The sequence below is a fragment of the Schistocerca nitens genome, chromosome 4, assembly GCF_023898315.1.
Source record: "Schistocerca nitens isolate TAMUIC-IGC-003100 chromosome 4, iqSchNite1.1, whole genome shotgun sequence".
In the NCBI taxonomy this organism is placed as follows: Eukaryota; Metazoa; Arthropoda; class Insecta; order Orthoptera; family Acrididae; genus Schistocerca; species Schistocerca nitens.
Window position 1 is genome coordinate 888,688,913 of NC_064617.1, and position 22,164 is coordinate 888,711,076.

Here is a 22,164-nt window from a genome sequence, read left to right on the forward strand (position 1 = left end):
GGGACCCCGTGATCGAAAGGCAGCAACGGTAGTGGCAGTAGACGACGAGCTGCAGACGGAGAGGTCTACTGACCAAACTGACAGCGTACGTTCCAGAAAGAGTGAGTCAAGATGTCAGTTCCTCCCACATGTGTCGCGAAATGATGACGAATATAAAAACAGAGTAATTTGGCCTCATAAGGAGGTTAATCTAAAGTTGCTCTTGCCAGACGTATTGAGAATTAACAGAGTGTGGTGGTGATGGCGGGAGGGGGGGGGGGGGGAGACTGGGGATATAACAGTGGTACCGGATTCAACCTCCGGCACGCGTCGTGAATTGGGGCAGGCACGTGGCAGACTGGCAGGCGCTGGTGCTGACTGCATGTGTGTATGTTTGTGGTGTTGCAGGGTATACGGACGTGCAGACGCTGATGCTGGCCGGCGTGTGCACGCTCATCGTGCTGGTGTTCGCGCTGGGCGCCGGATTCGCCGTCAGGTGAGTCGCCGCGCCGCCTTGCAGTGAGCCTGCCTGTCTGTGTGTCTGTGGGTCTGCCTTCTGAGGGGACAGCTGCAGCCCTCCTCTCGGGTAGAGCGTGATGGTCTGCAGGAGCTCACACGGCGTGCTGTGCTCCTCCTCACGGCACGCCGAGGTGGCTGCATCCAGGAATATCAAGCAAGCTTTTATTTACACTCATTGTGTTTTATGAATAGCCGCTTTACCTCGACAGGCTGCAACAGCAGCTTCTTTCAGATCTACATTCCATCGTAGTGGACTAAATAAAATTAATCGTCGGTAAATCAGATGCCAGACTGAGATTCATTGGAAGAATCCTAAGGAAATGCAGTCCAAAAACAAAGGAAGTAGGTTACAGTACACTTCTTCGCTCACTGCTTGAATACTGCTCACCGGTGTGGAATCAGTACCAGATAGGGTTGATAGAAGAGATAGAGAAGATCCAACGGAGAGCAACGCGCTTCGTTACAGGATCATTTAGTAATCGCGAAAGCATTACGGAGATGATAGATAAACTCCAGTGGAAGACTCTGCAAGTGAGACGCTCACTAGCTCGGTACGGGCTATTGTTGAAGTTTCGAGAACACACCTTCACCGAGGAGCTAAGCAGTATATTGCTCCCTCCTACGTATATCTCGCGAAGAGACCATGAGGATAAAATCAGAGATATTAGAGCCCACACAGAGGCATACCGACAATCTCTCTTTCCACGAACAATACGAGACTGGAATAGAAGGGAGAACCGATAGAGGTACTCAAGGTACCCTCTGCCACACACCGTCAGGTGGCTTGCGGAGTATGGATGCAGATGTAGAACAGCTACAGGCGAACACCTCGATGATGGCGCCACTCTAGATCCTGCAGAGCGGATAAATCGAAAACGATGCCGTTTGTCCACGTGTCGCCGTTGTACACTCCACTTAGTGTTTCATTGCAGTGTCTTTCAGTCACTTTAGTACAAAACATATCGTGTGACTAAGGCCTCCCGTCGGGTAGACCGTTTGTCGGGTGCAAGTCTTTCGATATGACACCACTTCGGCGACTTGATGATGATTAGGGCAACACAACACCCAGGCCCTAAGCGGAGAAAATCTCCGAACCAGTCGGGAATCGAACCCGCGCTCTTAGGATTTACATTCTGTCGCGCTGACCACTCAGCTAACGCGGGCGGACAGTCACTTTACTGTAACTCCACAGTTGTACGTAGACGACGAACTAAGGAAAAACATACAACGCACCGATTTCTATTTTATCAAATATGTCTCAGCAGAAACTGCGAGTGTTAAAATATTTTGTTGTTTGAAATAAATATCTCGGTTTTTCCAAAACAATACTTCATTTATGACTCTTGTAAGTCTGTGATTCTTAATTATGTGTTAGACGCAATTGTTCTATTGTGGACTCGTCCTTCTGCTGTTTTCTTTCATATTCGTTAAGCTTTAAATATCGATTCTGAACATATGTACAGTTTTACAGATAAATCACCTTGATGGTTGGTGAAACAAAAGCATCCTCATATTTTAATACGGTTTTTATTTTGTTTTAGCCATTTTATATGGGGTACGACCCTGGCCAGTGTAGTATCTTGGCACACTTTTAAAAAACTGTATTTATGTTAAATTATATATGTATGTATATTATACACTGGTTTTTACTCTGGATGTAATTCCCCTTTTTCTACTGTGCGGAACGCTCTTGCAGCAGCAAGCTCACGGTACTCGCCAGGCGAAAAGGAGTCCCCTTTCTTTCTCAAAGCCCAGTCTCACAGGTGGAAGCACATGCCAAGCATAGCCGTACGATTGCTACAGCAACCGTATCGTAAATTGTTTGTCTACAGAGGGGGCATGCAATGAGGTAGATGGCAATTTTATTCCCGGCCTCTTCCAGTTCCAGACTCTAAACCAGTCATTGTCGTATGCTTGGAACATGCTTCCATGTGCAGTGCGTTCACTACTGTATCTTTTAAATACGAATCCTGCTTACGATATTTTAATATCCCAGAGCCGTGCATGGCTCACGTTTATCCCATTTACTGTTTGTCATCTTCTATTACGGTACTGCTGCCTCGTTTTCTGGCGTCAATACCTTCCTGCCTTACTTGCCCGTGAGCGGCAGCAGCAGCGCGTATCGGTAAGTGCACTGTTGTACCATCTCTGGAGTGACCGATAGTATTTCCAGGTCATCGTGTCTGGAGTCAGTTTGGGATGGACCAGCAGTGCAGTCGGGACGCAGCAGCAGTGAAGTCGGGGACGGAGCGCCGGTGAGGCGCCGACAGCCAGTGCTCAACGACCACTAGCGACACACATGAACTTTCCAACGGAGGGAGATTGGAGCGAGACGACCGTTGGTTGGTCGTTCTGTTAGTCCTCTCATCGGCCGACGTATATTTGGTCCTTTCACCGTTTCCGGGCCTGATCAGTTGGTCGGTTGGCGTGGAGCAGCGAGGAAATTTCCACGGCGTGTAGTTTGGCCGGGCCTGCTGGAGGCCTCTATGCGGTGTCACAGTGTATGGTGCTGTTTCCATTGCTACGAGGTTCGTGGCTCACCGATCCTGGACATGAAAGCTGAGTTTTGACTTAATCTACCAGCAAATCAGGACTGTTCACATTGTGTCGTTATGAGTTCGTTGTCAGCTGTTGGGGTATTCCCGTGAGCAACAACGTGTGTTTTCAAGTTGGTAAATTTTAGCCACCCTCTGGTGGAGTTTAACTGTGCTTCCTTATTTGAATTGAAGTGCACCAGTGGCATCTTCTGCCTTGTTGCCGTTAACATACCGGTTACCTGCCCTGGCCGTTGACGTAAATTCAGGCAGTGTATTTTCCTCATCATGTTGTCACTGTCCAGCATGGTGTGTAGTTTGACAGCTCAATTTATAATTGGTTGTGGGTGTCAATACTTTCTACGTTGTTCCATTGAACTGACTGTTGTGTGCTGGTTGGGTGAAGCAGAGGTTATGTTGTCGGTGGGTCAGATGACTGTCTGTCACTTGCATTGTCGTCAGATCGACAGTGGCTGGGCCGACTGCCTGTCTCACCTAAGCGAGCTTTAGTTTTTGAATTCCAGGCCGACCCTTAGAACTTCTGAGCGCCCTTGGGTGTACTGCCTTTTCTTGTTTGTCCTTGTTGTTTGTACTTGTATGGCTTCTGGCCGATTTTTAGATTAAGGTTGTTTTTCCCTTAAGGTGTCAGATGGTTTGGGCCTTTCAGCCAAAAAAGCCTTTGGCATTTTACAAATTAATGTTATTGAGCCTAAAGTGTTGGCCCTTCAGCCGATTTTGAATTTAAGTTGTTTGCTCTTAAAGTGTCAGATTCTTTGGGCCTTCAGCCTAATTAAGGAACTGTTTTAAGATAAGGCTTTGCCTTTTAAATTTATGAGTTTGGTTGAGCTTTAAGTTATTGGCTTTCAGCAGTTTTTAAATTAAAGTGGTCTTGCCGTTAAGGCTTGAGATTGTACAGCGCATTCCGCCGCTAGTTAAGTTCCAAAACTAAAGCTGCGTTTTTTTTTTTTAATTTTCTTGGCTCTTGTAATGTTTGATCAAATAATAGGTTGTATGTTCGAGTGGAACTGACAGCCGCTTATTTCGGCCCCTTTCCACAACTTAAACTACCTGTCCTTTCCTGCGGGTATAGCAGGGCGTCTCAATCCCCGTCAGCGGACATTCCGATGTAGGCAGATGGACTGGCTCGGGTAGAACAGCAGAGTAATTCAGGCACCTACCGTGCAGGGCGCGCGCATCGCGTCAATGGGCAGACCCGCTGACGCCAGTATTTACTTGCGAGCGGCTGTCAGCGGAGCAGGCCAGTGCTGCTGTGGAGTTAAGACTGCGGCACACCTGGCCTGGAGCTCGTGCCGGAGTTATCGTGTGCTCAGTCGCCAGCCGCGAGCCGCGAGCCGAGTGATCTGCGCTCCGCTTCCCGTAGTTCGATTGCCGCGACGAGTTGGTTCCACGCACGGGGCTCTGCTTCCCGGCTGTTAGCGAGTCACCGGCGGCCTGTGAGGTACCCGCACCGCACCGAAGTTGTCCAGTAGCGGCGTCGTCACGCCTGCTGCAGGTACAAAATCGGCGACGAAAGACTTCCTTACACATGAGACGCCCCGTTTATTATTTTTTTCTTTTCTGTCGCCGTTTTCATAGCGTTTACATTGGTCTACTTATGACACGGCGTTTCTGTGATGCTTCCAGGCACAGTTCCGCCTGCAGAAGGAGTAGAAGCAGCTGCAGCAGCACCACCAGTAGCATATGCAGGCGCTGAAAACCCACAATGTGGACTCGCTTCGCGCCTATTCCTCGCCGGAGGACGCGGTGCGACAGCCGCCCGTGAAGCTGTTTTCTTCTCTGCCCCCGCCTCCCCCGCTGCCGTTTGTCAGTCTCGCCAAGTCTGTGGAAAGGGGAGAGAATTACTTGCGCTGGTACTTGCTGCACTGCCAGGGAAGGTTCACCGCCAATCGTATTGATATGATTTCCTTGTTGTTGGCCAACACCGCCGGTTTAAGTAAAGCTGTTCAAAATTTGAACCTCTCCTCTGACGAAGAGAAGCTTTCCTTTGATGAGATTTGTCGGTTTCTTAAATAATACTTCGACCATAAAACCCGTGTACTAGCAGAATTGTTCCAATGTAACGGATACCACAAGCGCCCAGGGCAGTCGTACGCCCTCTGGATCACAGATTTGCAAGGCCTCTCGCGCGAGTGTCGTTTTCATTGTCCCAAACGTGCTACCTTTTATGTGGACACCCTAATTTGGGACGTGATTGAAGGCTAGCTCCCGATCACGAGGTTCAGACTAGGGCGTTGACCTCATCCAGGATTTCTTTAGCTGGCACTGTCCAAATTGCGGAATCGCACGAGCTTGCGGTGGCGGCAAAGGACTTCCTTTCTTATAATTCGCAGGTGGCTCTGTTAGGTGTGAGTCGCGGGGCACCGCGGGCGGCCACGCCTCCCGCCGAGGCGCCGCGTTCTGGCGCCGTCGACGATGACGGTGCGACGGTGCCCATCCTCGGCCATGCAGAGTGCGGCGTGTTCGCGCCGTTCGCAGCGCCTCATTCCCGCCAGTGGGTTTTTCGGTCCTCGGCGTTGTTGTCCTTCCGTTCGATCGGCGAGCCAGTGGTTCTACACGAACTGTCATTTCATGCACTCTCGCCATGACTGCCTGCACGTGCAGACCACGTGTGGGATATGTCGTCCGACAGACCATTTGGCAACTGTCTGCGGCAGTCGATGGGCCGTGAATCAGTCATCAGACGCGCCATTGTTTTCACTGGCTGCTTCTGACTCCCGGTACGACTCGCCCCAGAGTATTTGCTGACGCTGATCGTGAATTGACAGCCGGTCGAATTCCAGATAGACACGAGAGCGACAGTCAGCCTTATTAACCTGGGTACGTGCAGGTCCTTGAGGGACCCGGAGTTGCAACGGGTGGATCGAACATGTGTAGCCAAACTGTCGTCCATGTTGTTTGTTGCCACCGTTGGTTATTTTGCCATTGAGAGATCTCCTATGACCCTCATCTCTGATATTGGTAGGCAGTTTATGTCACAGTAGTTTTAAGACCTTTGCATCTGACTACTGCCCCATTTCAACCAGCTTCTAACTCGAAGATAGAGGATTTGATACGTACTTTCAAGACCAAGATGAAGAAATGCACGTCTGCTTCCCCCTACGACAATGCATTGTCAAGTTTTCTGGCCACAGAGTGGGGGACACCATTCAGTGGGTGCAGTCTGGCAGAAAGTTTGCTAAGGCACCAGACCCAGGATCTCCTGGGTTTATTGCACCCTGAGTCGCGTGAAAGGGACCACTGTGACCTGCTGACTTTCCTCCTGCGGCTGCAGTTTGGGTCCGGCCGATGTGGCCGAGCGGTTCTAGGCGCTTCAGTCCGGAACCGCGGGACTGCTGCGGTCGCAGGTTCGAATCCTGCCTCGGGCATGGATGTGTGTGATGTCCTTAGGTTAGTTAGGTTTAAGTAGTTCTAAGTTCTAGGGGACTGATGACCTAAGATGTTAAGTCCCATAGTGCTCAGAGCCATTTGAACCATTTGAACCTTATTTCCGGAATTCCTATCTTTTTCCGTCACTCAGCAAAGAGAACCCACGCAATTACTCCTGCATCGAACCACGTGTTCCAGATGTAACACCTGTGCGCTGAAGCTCTAACCCTAAATTAGAGCGTGTAGTTGTGGATGACTGGGAAAAGTTGAAAAAAGTTTTCGAAACCGTATTTTTCTGTGATAAGTCTGACGAAAACTACGCTCAACTTGCCATAGGTTTTCTGAACTACACGAACAATATTGAATTTACGTTCCTGGCACCAGCGTCGTCCGATGAGACGCGGCTGCATCTGAGTTTCACCGAACTGCTGCTACGCTGGAGGCAGCGTCTCTGTGAGGGCCAACAGTCGTAGTCAGCGCATGTGCCGAGCGTCTTGCTGTGTGGCGTCCTCACTACAGCGCCGCCAGTGGTGGCGCTGGAAAACAAAAGCGAGGTACCGCAGCACCGCTGCCGCAGCTAATCGTCAGTTTTCTTCTGTCTTCACCACCGGTGGCGCGGCAGTGGCGACAGCATTCACGACACTTGGCGCACGCGCACTCTTCCGGCCTATGCAGGACGTAGGCTTCAGCGCAGCGTCAGCTGACAAACGCAGCAACAGCAGTGACTCACGTGTCGATGACGTACAGGTGAACCGTCGTAATATTGTGAGCTGAAGATCCGGCAGCACACCTGCGACGAGAGTCGCAAGATATTCCATCAAGAGAGCTTAGGAAGACACGTGATTATCATTATAGCAGTCGTCGACAATCAGAAACCAATTTCAGAAACCACAAATGACAAAGACATTATTAAATATGTACGAAATAAGAACAGCAAAACAGTAGAAGATGTATACGATGAAGAAGAAGATGAAGCACAGAAGATGCTCCCAATAATGGTGAAATGTCAGACAGTATAAACAATATGATAACACGAGTGGAGAGGCAAAGTGAGTGCACCCGACTTAGATACAACAATATGCACTGAAGAGAATCCAAGAAAGAGCCGCCAAAAAATGCTAACTACTTCTCTGAAGCAGAGGTAAAAAAAATGAACTTACACCATCTTGCAGACAGTGTTGCAGACACTTTGTATTTTGGAGTTATTTTTTGTACTGTCGAGCAGTACAGTATTTTACTTGGAACTGCTCTAGTGTTACTTGAAACGCTCATGGGCGCATAGTTGGATGGTATTGTCTGAAGTGCACTATATTTCCTCGAAAGAATTGCACGTCACTTTCTGGTGCGACTGTGGCTTGCTGTTGCTGATCCGCTAGAGAAGCCCAGGCAGCACGGGGCGGTGCTGTGACGCCAACGCACGGGGCGTCACCTCCAGAGCCGCCGGGTTTGCGGTACTCGCAGGCGCGACGCCGGAAAGCGCGGGCGAGGTGACGGCGCCTGACTTCGCCGTCCTGGGTTCGAGTCCCGTCCGCGCCAATTCGTTCGTTTAATGCCGACGACGTCATAGCGCCGCCAGTGCAGGTTCCCGTTGCCATGCTGTGCGTCATAATTAAATCATTAGCTATATGTATTTCGACTTCGTCGTTAATGATGGAGTCCCAGTACCTAGAGGCGGACGAGAGGATCTTTGTCCCTCCGCAGTTCATTCCGGGTCCTGTATCAAAACAGTGTTCAGCAACAGCACATTTTCCTGGCTGACCCAGTCTGGTATGACGTCTATGTTCAGCGTGTCGGTCTCCGACAGCGCGACACTTCTGGCACTGGATCTTGTACGGGGTGTTTCATAATTCATGTTACACACTTCTAAAGTTCTTAGAGGGAACTCAGTAGACCAACTTTTACATAAAAACCCATGTGCGGAAATGTCATCGAACGACACTACAGAGCGTCAAAGTTACAGGTGCCTGCGTCTGTGAATTTATTTATATACAAGGTGATACCGTGATGGTGTTACAGACTTTCTAGGATAAATGCATCAATTTGAGGTAAGGGTCCCTGTGTCGGGAACGAAGGTGTCGGAAATTATAAGGGAAAACCTTTTTGATACCTCTGATAGTGGAATATATGTACCGGTACTAGTGGGCAACTTTTAGCGGAAAAATGTCCAGTAAATATGCAATCTAAAATTGTTCGACAGAGACGTGTTTCACAGTAGCGAAGATGAACAAATGCTCATAGTTTCTCACGTATAAATTTTAGAGCCGATTTTTTCTTTCTGTTGGTCCATACTACCACCTCGGGAAGCTTCCTACCTTACAGTCTTAGCAATAACAGTACCAAAATATATATCAGGACGATTTTCGCTTATAGCTTTCGACTCGTTCCTTTCCAGTATAGGAATTGTTACTTTAGATTGATAAATTTACCCATCATCCTAGATAGTTTGTAACACCATCACGAAATCACCTGTACACACTTACATTTACAGGTGCTGACGCCTAAAACTTAGACGCTCTGCAGCATCGTTGGATGACGTTTCCGGACATGGGTTTCTATGTAAAACTTGATCCCCTAAGTTCCCTCTAGAGCCTCTACAAGTGTGAAAAAATTATTGTGCTGCGCCCTATATATTCCTGATCTCCTTAGACCTAGGTTGTCTCTAAAATAACCCAGCTTAGCACTCGCGCTGGAGGGCGGAGGTAACGCTTTACTTGACCTTTCTTGAATAACCTGCCAATCTTAATGGTCAAATCAGCAACATGAGACAGGAAAGCCGTCTTCGAGGACTTCTCAGTTTCTTCAGGCTGCACTTGAGGTTTAGTGCTAGCTGGTCGAAATGCGTTGCGAATCTCGTTATTGGAGTACCTGATCTGGTCAAACACAGAAAGAAAATGGCTGAGTTCCGTTGATGAGTTCTGTGCCTCTGAGATGGATCGAGCCATCTGAACCAGACTTCGTAATGCTCTGCTGCGTGGCGAATGGGTGATGACCATTCGCCGCTTGTAGATACAGGTTGGTGTGTATTGGCTTAAGAAACACACTGCGACCCTAGGAGATATCTTCCTTACCACGAAGCGTGATATCTACAGACGAGAGGTATCTATTCTCACCCGATTCCACGGTGAAGCAGATGTTCTGATGGAAGGAGTTTAGGTGTTCTAAAAATGGAGAAAGCATTGCTATCCAGTGTGGCTATAGCGCAAAGTTATCGTCTACATGTCTCGATAAACATTTAGCTTTCAAAACCGGCGACTTAAGTGTTTTATCCTCCAAATTTTCCATTATACAGATAGCTACTATGGAAGGCAGAGGGCTACCCGTAATAACGTCGTCAGTTTGTTTGAAATATTGATCGTTAAAAATAAAGTCTGTCGAGATAAACACATGTTTGAAAGAATGTGAGGTGTTCTCTTCCAGCTTAGCTCCTATGAACTGCAGCGCTTGCACCAGAGGCAGCAGTCGTTTGAACAATAAGAGCTACATCGGAAGTCGCCAATTCATCTGGTTGGAGGCGCTGGTTCTTCAGTTGCCGTATGAGATCTTTTGAATTTCGGATATGGCGTTCACATTTTCGTAGCCAACGGATCAGATCTTTTGCTAGGTAGTATGTTGGGACTCCTGCACTGGTCACACTGGAGTGCTGTGGAACTCCTTCTTTATGCATCTTTGGTCGGTCATATAATCTTGATGGAACTGGCGTTTGTACTCTTTTCTCAGATGTCAGGCGACTGGCTGAACCGAAGAAGGGCGGATGTAACTCATCATAGCATGGAAACATCGGGCATCGTCAGCCACAGAGAAACGAATGCAAGGAGCTAAACACCGAAGGGGAACCGAGGCCAGGACAGCTAATCCCAGCGCCAAAGCTTTGCACGCTGTTTCTCCAGAAGGTAGCTCTTCATCAGGGATTGGAAAAAGCGACCGTTTGAAACTGATACCGCTGTTTTAGTTACGATTAACCGGTACTTTTCGGTATTTATTTGACATAGCAGCAGTGCTAAAAGTTTTGGTTTTTCATTAGAACTTTTTAAGAAAACGAGTAAAATTTCCTTTGTTTTGAAACATTGCGTTATTACAGAAATTGGGAAAAGCGATCAGCACTATTTTAATAACAACGCCTACTATCAGAAACTAACAACAAACATATAAGCCTCGGTAGAACATTGCAGAGGCAATAATGTAGCTGCTGCCGTAGGGCGTGGCCTGTTGAAACAAATGAGCGTACGTGCAGGGTGCAACACTTGCGCCAGCCTGATCTACGTGTTAGTATCTCGCTGTCATTCTCGGACATTAGTTGTACTGCAGAATGACGTCGTATCTAGTCCGGAAGTACGATATCTTACAAAATGCGGTAACAGTTAAGCATACTGCTCTATTTGCTTTAAAAAGTTAAAAACGGGAGGAAGAACAACAAACTCGTGATACCATCTAAAGAGTCCGCCTCCTGTAGCTGAGTGGTCAGCGCGACAGAATGTCAATCCTAAGGACCCGGGTTCGATTCCCGGCTGGCTCTGAGGTATTTTCCGCCCAGAGAGTGGGTGTTGTGTTGTCCTAATCATCATCACTTCATCCCCATCGACGCACAAGTCGCCGAAGTGGCGTCAAATCGAAAGACTTGCACCCGGCGAACGGTCCACCCGACGGGAGGTCCTAGTCACACGACATTTACGCTTATCTAAGGAGAAAAAACTTCTATAGTGATCCTTGGAAAAGGAGGTAAAGTTATAACTTTGTTGATATACTGCAAACTTCGGATATTAAGTGAACCTTTATTTCTCGATTGCTTCAAGGTTGCATGGGGGCTTACTTAAAATTGAATGCAAATAATTTTAATTTTTTGTTTTTAGTAGCTGTTTGTCCGATTACGAAGTCTCGTAACGGTTGGCCCTGACTAGTATTATTACGCAATCTGACTGCTACAACAACAACAAAGAATGAAATGGAAATTTTCATTAACACAATTAATTAATTAAGTCCCCAGCAACTATAAAACCTACGAAATCAAGCACAAGTATAACTGTTCTGTGTGTGGAAGTATGACTCAACGTACGCATCTGGCACGGTTCTTCTTCAACAACACAAGAAATTTTAAATATCATTTATACTGAATTAATTAAAGAAAATAAAAATACCATAATTACTCAAGAGAACCAGAATTACACTCTAATCCAAGAACACAAGCCAGATGCTTTGTTGACTGAACCTGTAATGACGCATTATTTAAAACATGGAAATAATGAAAAATAAATCAAGTTTCGTTACCTTCATATATTGACCAAAATCACTCTAATAATTACAATATATCTCCACACCGACTCGCTATTACCACATCTCAACAAGAACCTTTCAGTATCACATCTCAGCAAGCACTCCCTACTAGCATATCTGAACACGAACTGACTACCACGAGCTCTCCCCAAGCACTGCCACTACGACATCTCAATAATCACTGCCAGTGGAGGCGGCGGAACAATGCTCCTTAGCGATCTCTGGCGCTGTGGCTCAGTGTAGCCACCATTCAAGGTGAATAACTGATATCATCCAATAATGATTACGCAGGGAAGTCATCGACTTGTGACCTTTCGATCTCGCTGCCAACGCGCCCATCTCCTTCGCCTTCGCCATCTATCCTGGAGACAGTGAGACCTGTTTCTGCCACAGCCTCAGCCCCTAACGATCATTATTTCCTACTCCTTCACCTTCATTAGGATTTTCCAGACGTTTACTACTGGGAGACACAGCAACAACAAAAAAGTTGGTTATATCAAAAATCGGTTATTTTGAGTAATTTTAATGGTCAGATTAAACCGGAAACTAAAAGAACAGTTGTAACAGGAAACCGGTCGTTTCAGCGATCACCTCCATCCCTACTTTGAATGTCGACGTCCAGCCAACCCCTCCCTTTGGCGTCTGCGCTTGTTTTAGTGAACCAGCGCTTTAGTTGGTGAGTCACGACTGCCAGCCGCAGTCACACCTAAAGAAGACGACCACCTGCCTCGTGGAAACACTGAGTAGTTAGGCAGTACCATCCATTGCTATACGACGCCCATGAACCTTTCAAACGGCACATGCTACAGTGTTATTTTTCGGTCGCCGTTTGAGTGAAGTTTATCTGATTTATGTATTTAGTAAGTTTCCTAAATGTTTTTCTTCTAATGTTCTCTATGTAAGAACAGTATACAGTAGAGTATAACATTAATGAGGCGCCCCCCTAAACCCGCAGGGCAGAACATGTGATCAGGATCGTGGGAAGAGCCAAGTAAGGTGTCGGTCAGGTTCACTCAAAATTGTAATTTATTATAATTTAATAACACCTTTAAACCGAAACGGCACATAGCCGAACCTTTAGAACTGAGAGTTTCCAAAAAGGAATTATTTCACGGCGAGGGCCTCCAACAAGAAATCTTAAAAGTCAACAAAATGGAAATGCGGTTAAAATAGCAAATAAAATAATTAAAATATATATGGTATCACAGGTAAGCTGGAAAGCCTCAAGCTAAAAGTAGATAGAACAAACATATACAAGGTGCAATACAAGGTGCTGAGGGTCACAATTAAATTTTAAAATTTTAAAATATATTACCATAATCATTTAAGGCAGAAGGCCGCAATGTTTTTGCTTAAAGGGTAATTTCAAGAATAAGGTTTTAAGCATCTTAACGCTCACAATTGATTTTCCAAAATTAAAAAAGTACATAAATACCAGTAAAAACAAGAATTTTTAAATCTTTGGCTATGATAAATTATTAACAGACAATCAAACACCGGTGAGAGGGATAAAACGAAAACGTCACTCAGAAGCCTCCAGGGAGGTCGGTCTGCCATCGTTCACTTAGATGAGATAGGTGGTAAGCCCAGCTACACTTGATCTGTCGGAACCCAACCAGGGGTCAGCCACGGACCGGCCGACAAAACGGCTTCCTTGCCACCAACCGGTACATGAGAACTCAAACACCAGAAGTTAAGAACGTGATTATCCACAATTAAATGTGTATTAGATGTCAAAATACACACTATGTTGTACAGCGACAACAGGTGAGGAAAGGACGCTGCCTGAAATTACACTACTGGGCAGTAAAATTGCTACACCAAAAAGAAATGCAGATGATAAACGGGTATTCATTGGACAAATATATTATACTAGAACTGACATGTGATTACATTTTCATGCACTTTGGGTGCATAGATCCTGTGAAATCAGTACCCAGAACAACCACTTCTGCCCGTAACAACGGCCTTGATACGCCTCGGCATTGAGTCAAACAGAGCTTGGAAGGCGTGTACAGGTACAGCTGCCCATGCAGCTTCAAATTTTCAATTGCTGAGAGATCTGGAGAATGTGCTGGCCAGGGCAGCAGTCGAACATTTTCTGTATCCAGAAAGGCCCATACAGGACCTGCAACATGCGGTCGTGCATTATACTTCTGAAATGTAGGGTTTTGCAGGGATCGAATGAAGGGTAGAGCCACGGGTCGTAACACATCTGAAATGTAACGTCCACTGTTCAAAGTGCCGTCAATGCGAACACGAGGTGACCGAGGCGTGTAACCAATGGCACCCCAGTACGGCGATGACGAATACACGCTTACAATGTGCGTTCACCGCGATGTCGCCAAACACGAATGCGACCATCATGATGCTGTAAACAGAACCTGGATTCATCCGGAAAAATCACCTTTTGCCATTCGTGCACCCAGGTTCGTCGTTGAGTACACCATCGCAGGCGCTCCTGTCTGTGATGCAGCGTCAGGGGTAACCACAGACATAGTCTCCGAGCTGATAGTCCATGCTGCTGCAAACCTCGTCGAACTGTTCGTGCAGATAGTTGTTGTCTTGCAAACGTCCCCATCTGTTGACTCAGCGATCGAGACGTGGCTGCACGATCCGTTACAGCCATGCGAATAAGATACCTGTCATCTGGACTGCTGGTGATACGAGGCCGTTGGGATCCAGTACGGCGTTCCGTATTACCCTCCTGAACCCACCGATTACATATTCTGCTAACAGTCATTGGATCGCGACCAACGCGAGCAGCAATGTCGCGATACGATAAACCGCAATCGCGATAGGCTACAATTCTACCTTTATCAAAGTTGGAAACGTGATGGTACGCATTTCTCCTCCTTACACGAGGCATCACAACAACGTTTCACCAGGCAACGCCGGTCAACTGCTGTTTGTGTATGAGAAATCGGATGGAAACTTTGCTCATGTCAGCACGTCGTAGGTGTCGCCACCGGCGCGAACCTTGTGTGAATGCTCTGAGAAGCTAATCATTTGCGTATCACAGCATCTTCTTCCTGTCGGTTAAATTTCGCGTCTGTAGCACGTCACCTTCGTGTTGTAGCAATTTTAATGGCGAGTAGTGTACGTTAGTGGCCAGGGCAGAAAATTCGGCTGGTACACTTGAATTTGAAATACAGTAATATAGTTGACTTTACTCAAAAGGAACACTGCCTGAATTTACGTCAGTAGTCAGGGCAGGTAACCAGGACACTAACGGCCACAAGGTAGAAAATTCCGCTGGTACACTCAAATTTTAGTCAACCAATATACACTCCTGGAAATTGAAATAAGAACACCGTGAATTCATTGTCCCAGGAAGGGGAAACTTTATTGACACATTCCTGGGGTCAGATACATCACATGATCACACTGACAGAACCACAGGCACATAGACACAGGCAACAGAGCATGCACAATGTCGGCACTAGTACAGTGTATATCCACCTTTCGCAGCAATGCAGGCTGCTATTCTCCCATGGAGACGATCGTAGAGATGCTGGATGTAGTCCTGTGGAACGGCTTGCCATGCCATTTCCACCTGGCGCCTCAGTTGGACCAGCGTTCGTGCTGGACGTGCAGACCGCGTGAGACGACGCTTCATCCAGTCCCAAACATGCTCAATGGGGGACAGATCCGGAGATCTTGCTGGCCAGGGTAGTTGACTTACACCTTCTAGAGCACGTTGGGTGGCACGGGATACATGCGGACGTGCATTGTCCTGTTGGAACAGCAAGTTCCCTTGCCGGTCTAGGAACGGTAGAACGATGGGTTCGATGACGGTTTGGATGTACCGTGCACTATTCAGTGTCCCCTCGACGATCACCAGTGGTGTACGGCCAGTGTAGGAGATCGCTCCCCACACGAATGATGCCGGGTGTTGGCTCTGTGTGCCTCGGTCGTATGCAGTCCTGATTGTGGCGCTCACCTGCACAGCGCCAAACACGCATACGACCATCATTGGCACCAAGGCAGAAGCGACTCTCATCGCTGAAGACGACACGTCTCCATTCGTCCCTCCATTCACGCCTGTCGCGACACCACTGGAGGCGGGCTGCACGATGTTGGGGCGTGAGCGGAAGACGGCCTAACGGTGTGCGGGACCGTAGCCCAGCTTCATGGAGACGGTTGCGAATGGTCCTCGCCGATACCCCAGGAGCAACAGTGTCTCTAATTTGCTGGGAAGTGGCGGTGCGGTCCCCTACGGCACTGCGTAGGATCCTACGGTCTTGGCGTGCATCCGTGCGTCGCTGCGGTCCGGTCGCAGGTCGATGGGCACGTGCACCTTCCGCCGACCACTGGCGACAACATCGATGTACTGTGGAGACCTCACGCCCCACGTGTTGAGCAATTCGGCGGTACGTCCACCCGGCCTCCCGCATGCCCACTATACGCCCTCGCTCAAAGTCCGTCAACTGCACATACGGTTCACGTCCACGCTGTCGCGGCATGCTACCAGTGTTAAAGACTGCGATGGAGCTCCGTATGCCACGGCAAACTGGCTGACACTGACGGCGGCGGTGCACAAATGCTGCGCAGCTAGCGCCATTCGACGGCCAACACCGCGGTTCCTGGTGTGTCCGCTGTGCCGTGCGTGTGATCATTGCTTGTACAGCCCTCTCGCAGTGTCCGGAGCAAGTATGGTGGGTCTGACACACTGGTGTCAATGTGTTCTGTTTTCCATTTCCAGGAGTGTAGTTAACTGCACCGCATGGCGGCTAAATTTCATCAATAGAAACACTCGGTGTTGCTCACAGGAAAACCTCTCCAACAGCGAACCACCGAAACGAACCACCACAACATTAATGGACGTGGCTTGGGTAGTTGAAACCACTACTCAACTTTGACGGCCTGGGTCGGTGAACCACGAAGCTAGTAGCGATCGGACAGCTCCACGCATTACACGCTCCGCATGACACTGCGCATGGACCGCCAGCGGAACCAGCCGACTGCACTGCGCGGAGATAACTTCCCTGGTCCGCAGCAACCGACCGACCCACTGCCAGTACGCCGACAACATTTAAAACAAGTTGTCAGTGGGAATGACACTAACTACACACACAGTGTTTGACAAACACTTCCACAAAGACTTGAACGACACTCAACAGTAACTAAGCACGCACGAAGACAAATTGGGAGTCGATGCACACACACACACACACACACACACACACACACACACACACACAGCCGACTCACGAACGATCGGCGAGCCAAAACGCGACGTCCGGTATGACGACCGACCGACGATCCACCAAGACCGTGGCCCGGCTCAAGTGATGCGTAGTGGCAACGGTCGTGCGAGCCATGTCGACGCAGACCTCACTGCTGCTCCAACCCGACTGCACTAGTGCCACATTGCAACTAACCGACTGCCAGGTCCGGACTGCGCTCCAGACACGTTCCAACTGACTGGTAGCCCGAAGTCGCGACCCAAACTGGTTTACGACAGACAACGACCGGGAAGTAATAGCAGTCCAGTAAAGATACTACGAGAGGGGATATATCGATACGCGCTGCTAACGCCGCTCATGGTCAGGCAAAGCAGCAACTCAGTGACAGTAGTAATTTAAATTAACGTAGTGAGGTGGAAGTACGTTAAAAACAGGGTGTAAAATACATGATGGCGGCTACACTAGCCACGCACGGCTCAATTACATTACGTACTTTTGCAGAATTTCCACGAGTAGTTTATCATATCACTGTACAGGGCCAGGGAAGGGGAAAGAAGGTTGTTACATACGGCTCACTACGACAGTGTACAGGAGGTCGAGCGCTCAAGATTTTGAAGTGGGCATCCAGGGCTGCCGTTAAATAATAGAACAGGAAATTAGGTAAAATAAAGAGAATTTATTTCAGTGTACGCCATAGAAAGGACGCGCCTAGGGTCAGAAGTCACTAGGTTTAGGCCAGTCTAGGAGGCCGAACAACTAATGGAAGTGGGCGACGGAAGAGGAGGCGGTACATATTAATTAATTTTGGTGGACGGTCATGGAACGCAGATCCAGAGCCTCTGCCTCTTCTGCTCGAGATCTGGATCACAAGAGAGAGAGAGAGGCCACCGTGTTCTGCACTGCGGGACGCTCCAGCGTCCACACACGTGTCCTGTGTCCCACGCACGCTATTGGTTAAAACCGATGGCGTGAATTCGCTAGCAGTTTCAGTGGAGGGCTTAAGGCGTCTCTTGTCAGCAGCTTTAACTGGACAGAACTGCCTAGGTTCTAAAAGACAGACAACTTGTGTCACGTAGTCACAGCGGAAGTTACTCTAGGAGAAACGTTGCAAGGATTTCACTGTGTCTTCGAAATAATTTTTTTTAACCAATTCCCTAAAATATTGCTTGACTGGCTGCCCCCCTGTACACCACATCTCACTATGGACACACTTCGGTTACGCTGTAAACCGGATGAAAGCGTATTACCTGACAACCACGCTGCATCGGGCTTTACAGTATCAGCGAAACTAAACTTATAGAAATTATTTGCAGATTATCTTGTCACCGTTATTATACACAAAGCTTAGTGAATAACAGTACCCCGTTGTATGGACGCTTCACAGGGAATGCAAGTATCTCCTAGGCAGATCGTTACGCTGTCGTAGAGGCGCCACTTGCCGCCCCTGCAGGGTAGGCCGCCGTTGTAGTGCAGTGCGCTGGCCTCCCCTCTTGGCGGTGGCGCGAGGAGAACGGGAAGCAACAGCAGCAGGGCCGGACGGAGCTCCCTACACTTACTGTCAACTGGTCTGCGTGCCGCATCTTCTGCAAGAGCCTGTTTCTGTCTTATCTTCCTCGTGGCATCACAACACAAAAAAAAACCCTTAGGGAAATGAGACCTACAACTGCGAAAGCAGTACGCATCGACTCCACTTACGCAGCAGTCCAATGGATTCTGATCGATCTGACGCGGACCGCCGCGGCTTCCTGTTCTGAGCCGACCCCTTCACGTTAGAGGATGATTGAAACACTTGTCTTCCCTTACGGTTCCCTTTAATATTTCTCCGCTTTCTATTCGGCGTCTGACAGCACAGCCTTCCCGCGTGCTTCACGTTGACCTCCCTGCTTTTAATTTCATCTAAAGTAGCCGCTTCGATGTCTTCACGTTTTTCCTGTAGCCACATCCCTTTTGCTCCAATACCTAATGATTTCAGTTGCATGATTTATTCTGTTATCACGGTTCCTCCGCAGTTCCCTACGTTGTATCTACATTTATATGTAAAACTTCTGCGAGTGCCATTTTTGTAATGTACCCTCTTTCCTCCATTACGGATAATTATTTTAAATTTAGTAAAGTTAAAATCTCCTGGGCTGTTACGCTGCGTAATATTTCCTTCTAAAATAATCGACGTTTAGACCCCTCTGCTGGAATCTTCTTCAGGGTGCTTCTGTGTCTAGTATTGCTAGAACAGCGGAACATCCTGAAGAAGATTCCAGCAGAGAGCTCGAAACGTCGATTATTTTAGCAGGTAATATGACGCGACCGAACAACCCAGAAGATTTTAACATTAGTGACAATGGCCACCAAAGCCTGCAGGAATACATATTTTAAATTTCTTCGTGACAGTAAACTGTTGTGAGAAAGGATACATCACACTGCCAATAAGAAAAGAAATCATGACGTCGTAAGACTGTTAAGAAGGTGTAGGTATTTTGAGTCTTTTCTTGTGCCATGAAATGATTTTAGCCCCAGGCCAAACAGTCGTCGTCGGAAAGCATAGAGCTTGGTTATACAAAACTGTATTATTCTTAATTATTAAAATTTAGTTTTGCGTAGTAAAAATAATAACAATCAGATTACGTTATTGACATAGACTGCTGGTCTGACAAATACTGAAATGTGAAGACGATAAGCCGCTTATGACGTGCGGCCATTGCGTCATCAAACTGGCTACTTCCAGCTAACGGTCAGGCCAAAAATTAAACAAAGTAAACTCCATTACTACAGGAACGCTGTATTTCGTACTTTACTACCTAAATAAGCATTATTATTTAATACGAACAACAAGTAACATCAATGATACAAGAGTCTAATAACGATCCTGGAAGAAGAAGAAAAAAGACTATCAGCTCAATTGCTTCAACAAAAAAAGACAGAAAATATCTTTCACAGATACTATATATACTGCCTCCCTGCTGCTTTTATCTTTCCTAAAGCCAAATTGATCGTTATCTACATGATTCTCAATTTTCGTTTCCTGCGTTTATTCCTGTCAGAAAATCTGATGTGAGAGCTGTTAAGCTGATTTTGTGATAGTTCTCGCTCTTACCTGACCTTGCAATCTTCGGAACTGCGTGGACGATATTTTTCCGAAACTCTGATGCAATATAGTTGTTTCTACACACCAACTTGGAGAGTCGTTTCGTCCCCACTTCCCCCATTAATTTTACAAAATCCGATGGAATGTAAGCCATGTCTTTATCCTAATTTGATCTCAAGCCGCTCAAAGTTCATTTAAATTCTGCCTCTAATACCTGATTCCCTATGTCTTCCTTATGGACAGTATTTTGTTCTTGTTTTATGACGCCACGAGACAATTCCTTTCTCTCACACAAGCCTTGAGTGTACTCTTTTCACCTACCCATTCTCACCTCTGCGTTCAGTAGTGGAATTCCCATTGTACGCCTAATGTTAGCACCCCTGATTTTAATTTCACAGAAGGTTGCTTTGATTTCTTTTATATACTGAATCACCCTTCCGACGACCATTTTTCTTCCAGCCATCTCGTCTTGGCTTTCCTGCGCTTCGTTCTTATTTCCTTCCTGTGTGGTTTATATTGCTGTATTCGTGTCTTTCCCTGAACTTTTTGTACTTCTTTCGTCGATCAATTGAAGCATTTCTTCTGTTACCCACGGTTTCTTCTTAGGTACTATCCTCGTAATATATGTTTGCCAGACCAACATCTGTGACTGCACTTTTTCGAGATTTCCACTCTACGTTAACTGAACTGCCAATTGCAGTATCCACATCTGCAGCAACCTCATATGCGTCTTATCACTCATGTGCACTTCAGTATCCCACTTCCTTCAACATTGATTCTGGCTGACGATTCTCTTAAACTTCAGTTTACTCTTCATCAGTAATAAATTGCGACCAGTCTGTATCTCCTCCTGGATACGCCTCACAATTCAATATCTGATTTCGGAATGTCTGTCTGACTGTGACGTAATCCAGCTGGAATCTTCCAGTTCTCTGGGCATTTTGTACGGATAGCTCCTTCTCTTGTGATACTTGAATAGAGAATTCGCTATTTGTATCTGTCATTTACCACAGAACTCAATTAGCCTTTCTCCTCTCTCATAACTACTAACGAAGCCATATTCTCCCAACATTCCTCCTTTCACTCCTTCTCCTGCCACGGCATTCGAATCTCCGATGACAATTAGATTTTCAGCTCCCGTTACATACTGAATTATCCGTTCAATATCCTACTACAATTTCTCTATTTCCATCTTCTTCTTACGACTTTAGTATTATACCTGAATTATAGTATGATAACAATGCTGTCACTGACCTTTTCACAGTAAGTCACTCTCTGACCTACTTCGCTATTCGTCAAGAATCCCTCTCCCGTTATACTATTTTCATTATCATCATCATCATCATTTAAGACTGATTATGCCTTTCAGCGTTCAGTCTGGAGCATAGCCCCCCTTATAAAATTCCTCCATGATCCCCTATTCAGTGCTAACATTGGTGCCTCTTCTGATGTTAAACCTATTACTTCAAAATCATTCTTAACCGAATCCATGTACCTTCTCCTTGCTTTGTCCCGACTCCTCCTACCCTCTACTGCTGAACCCATGAGTCTCTTGGGTAGCCTTGCTTCTCCCATGCGTGTAACATGACCCCACCATCTAAGGCTGTTCGCCCTGGCTGCTGCGTCTATAGAGTTCATTCCCAGTTTTTCTTTGATTTCCTCATTGTGGTCACCCTCCTGCCATTGTTCCCATCTACTAGTACCTGCAATCATCCTAGCTACTTTCATATCCGTAACCTCAACCTTGTTGATAAGGTAACCTGAATCCACCCAGCTTTCGCTCCCATACAACAAAGTTGGTCGAAAGATTGAACGGTGCACAGATAACTTAGTCTTGGTACTGACTTCCTTCTTGCAGAAGAGAGTAGATCGTAGCTGAGCGCTCACTGCATTAGCTTTGCTACACCTCGCTTCCAGTTCTTTCACTATGTTGCCATCCTGTGAGAATATGCATCCTAAGTACATGAAACCGTCCACCTGTTCTAACTTTGTTCCTCCTATTTGGCACTCAATCCGTTTATATTTCTTTCCCACTGCCATTAATTTCGTTTTGGAGATGCTAATGGCTCTGAGCACTACTACAATTTCTCTATCTCCATCTTTTTCTTACGACTTTAGTATTATACCTGAATTATAGTATGATAACAATGCTGTCACTGACCTTTTCACAGTAAGTCACTCTCTGACCTACTTCGCTATTCGTCAAGAA

The 22,164-nt window shown here is 47.0% G+C and overlaps 1 protein-coding gene across 1 annotated transcript in view; it reads left to right on the top strand.

The window, feature by feature from the left end:
* LOC126252644 (uncharacterized) overlaps window positions 1-22,164 on the top strand; it is a 257,033-nt gene that overhangs the window by 32,600 nt on the left and 202,269 nt on the right. Inside the window, exon 3 of the mRNA XM_049953546.1 lies at window positions 388-475. Coding sequence (XP_049809503.1) covers window positions 388-475 — 88 coding nt within the window. The remainder of the gene's footprint in view (window positions 1-387; window positions 476-22,164) is intronic.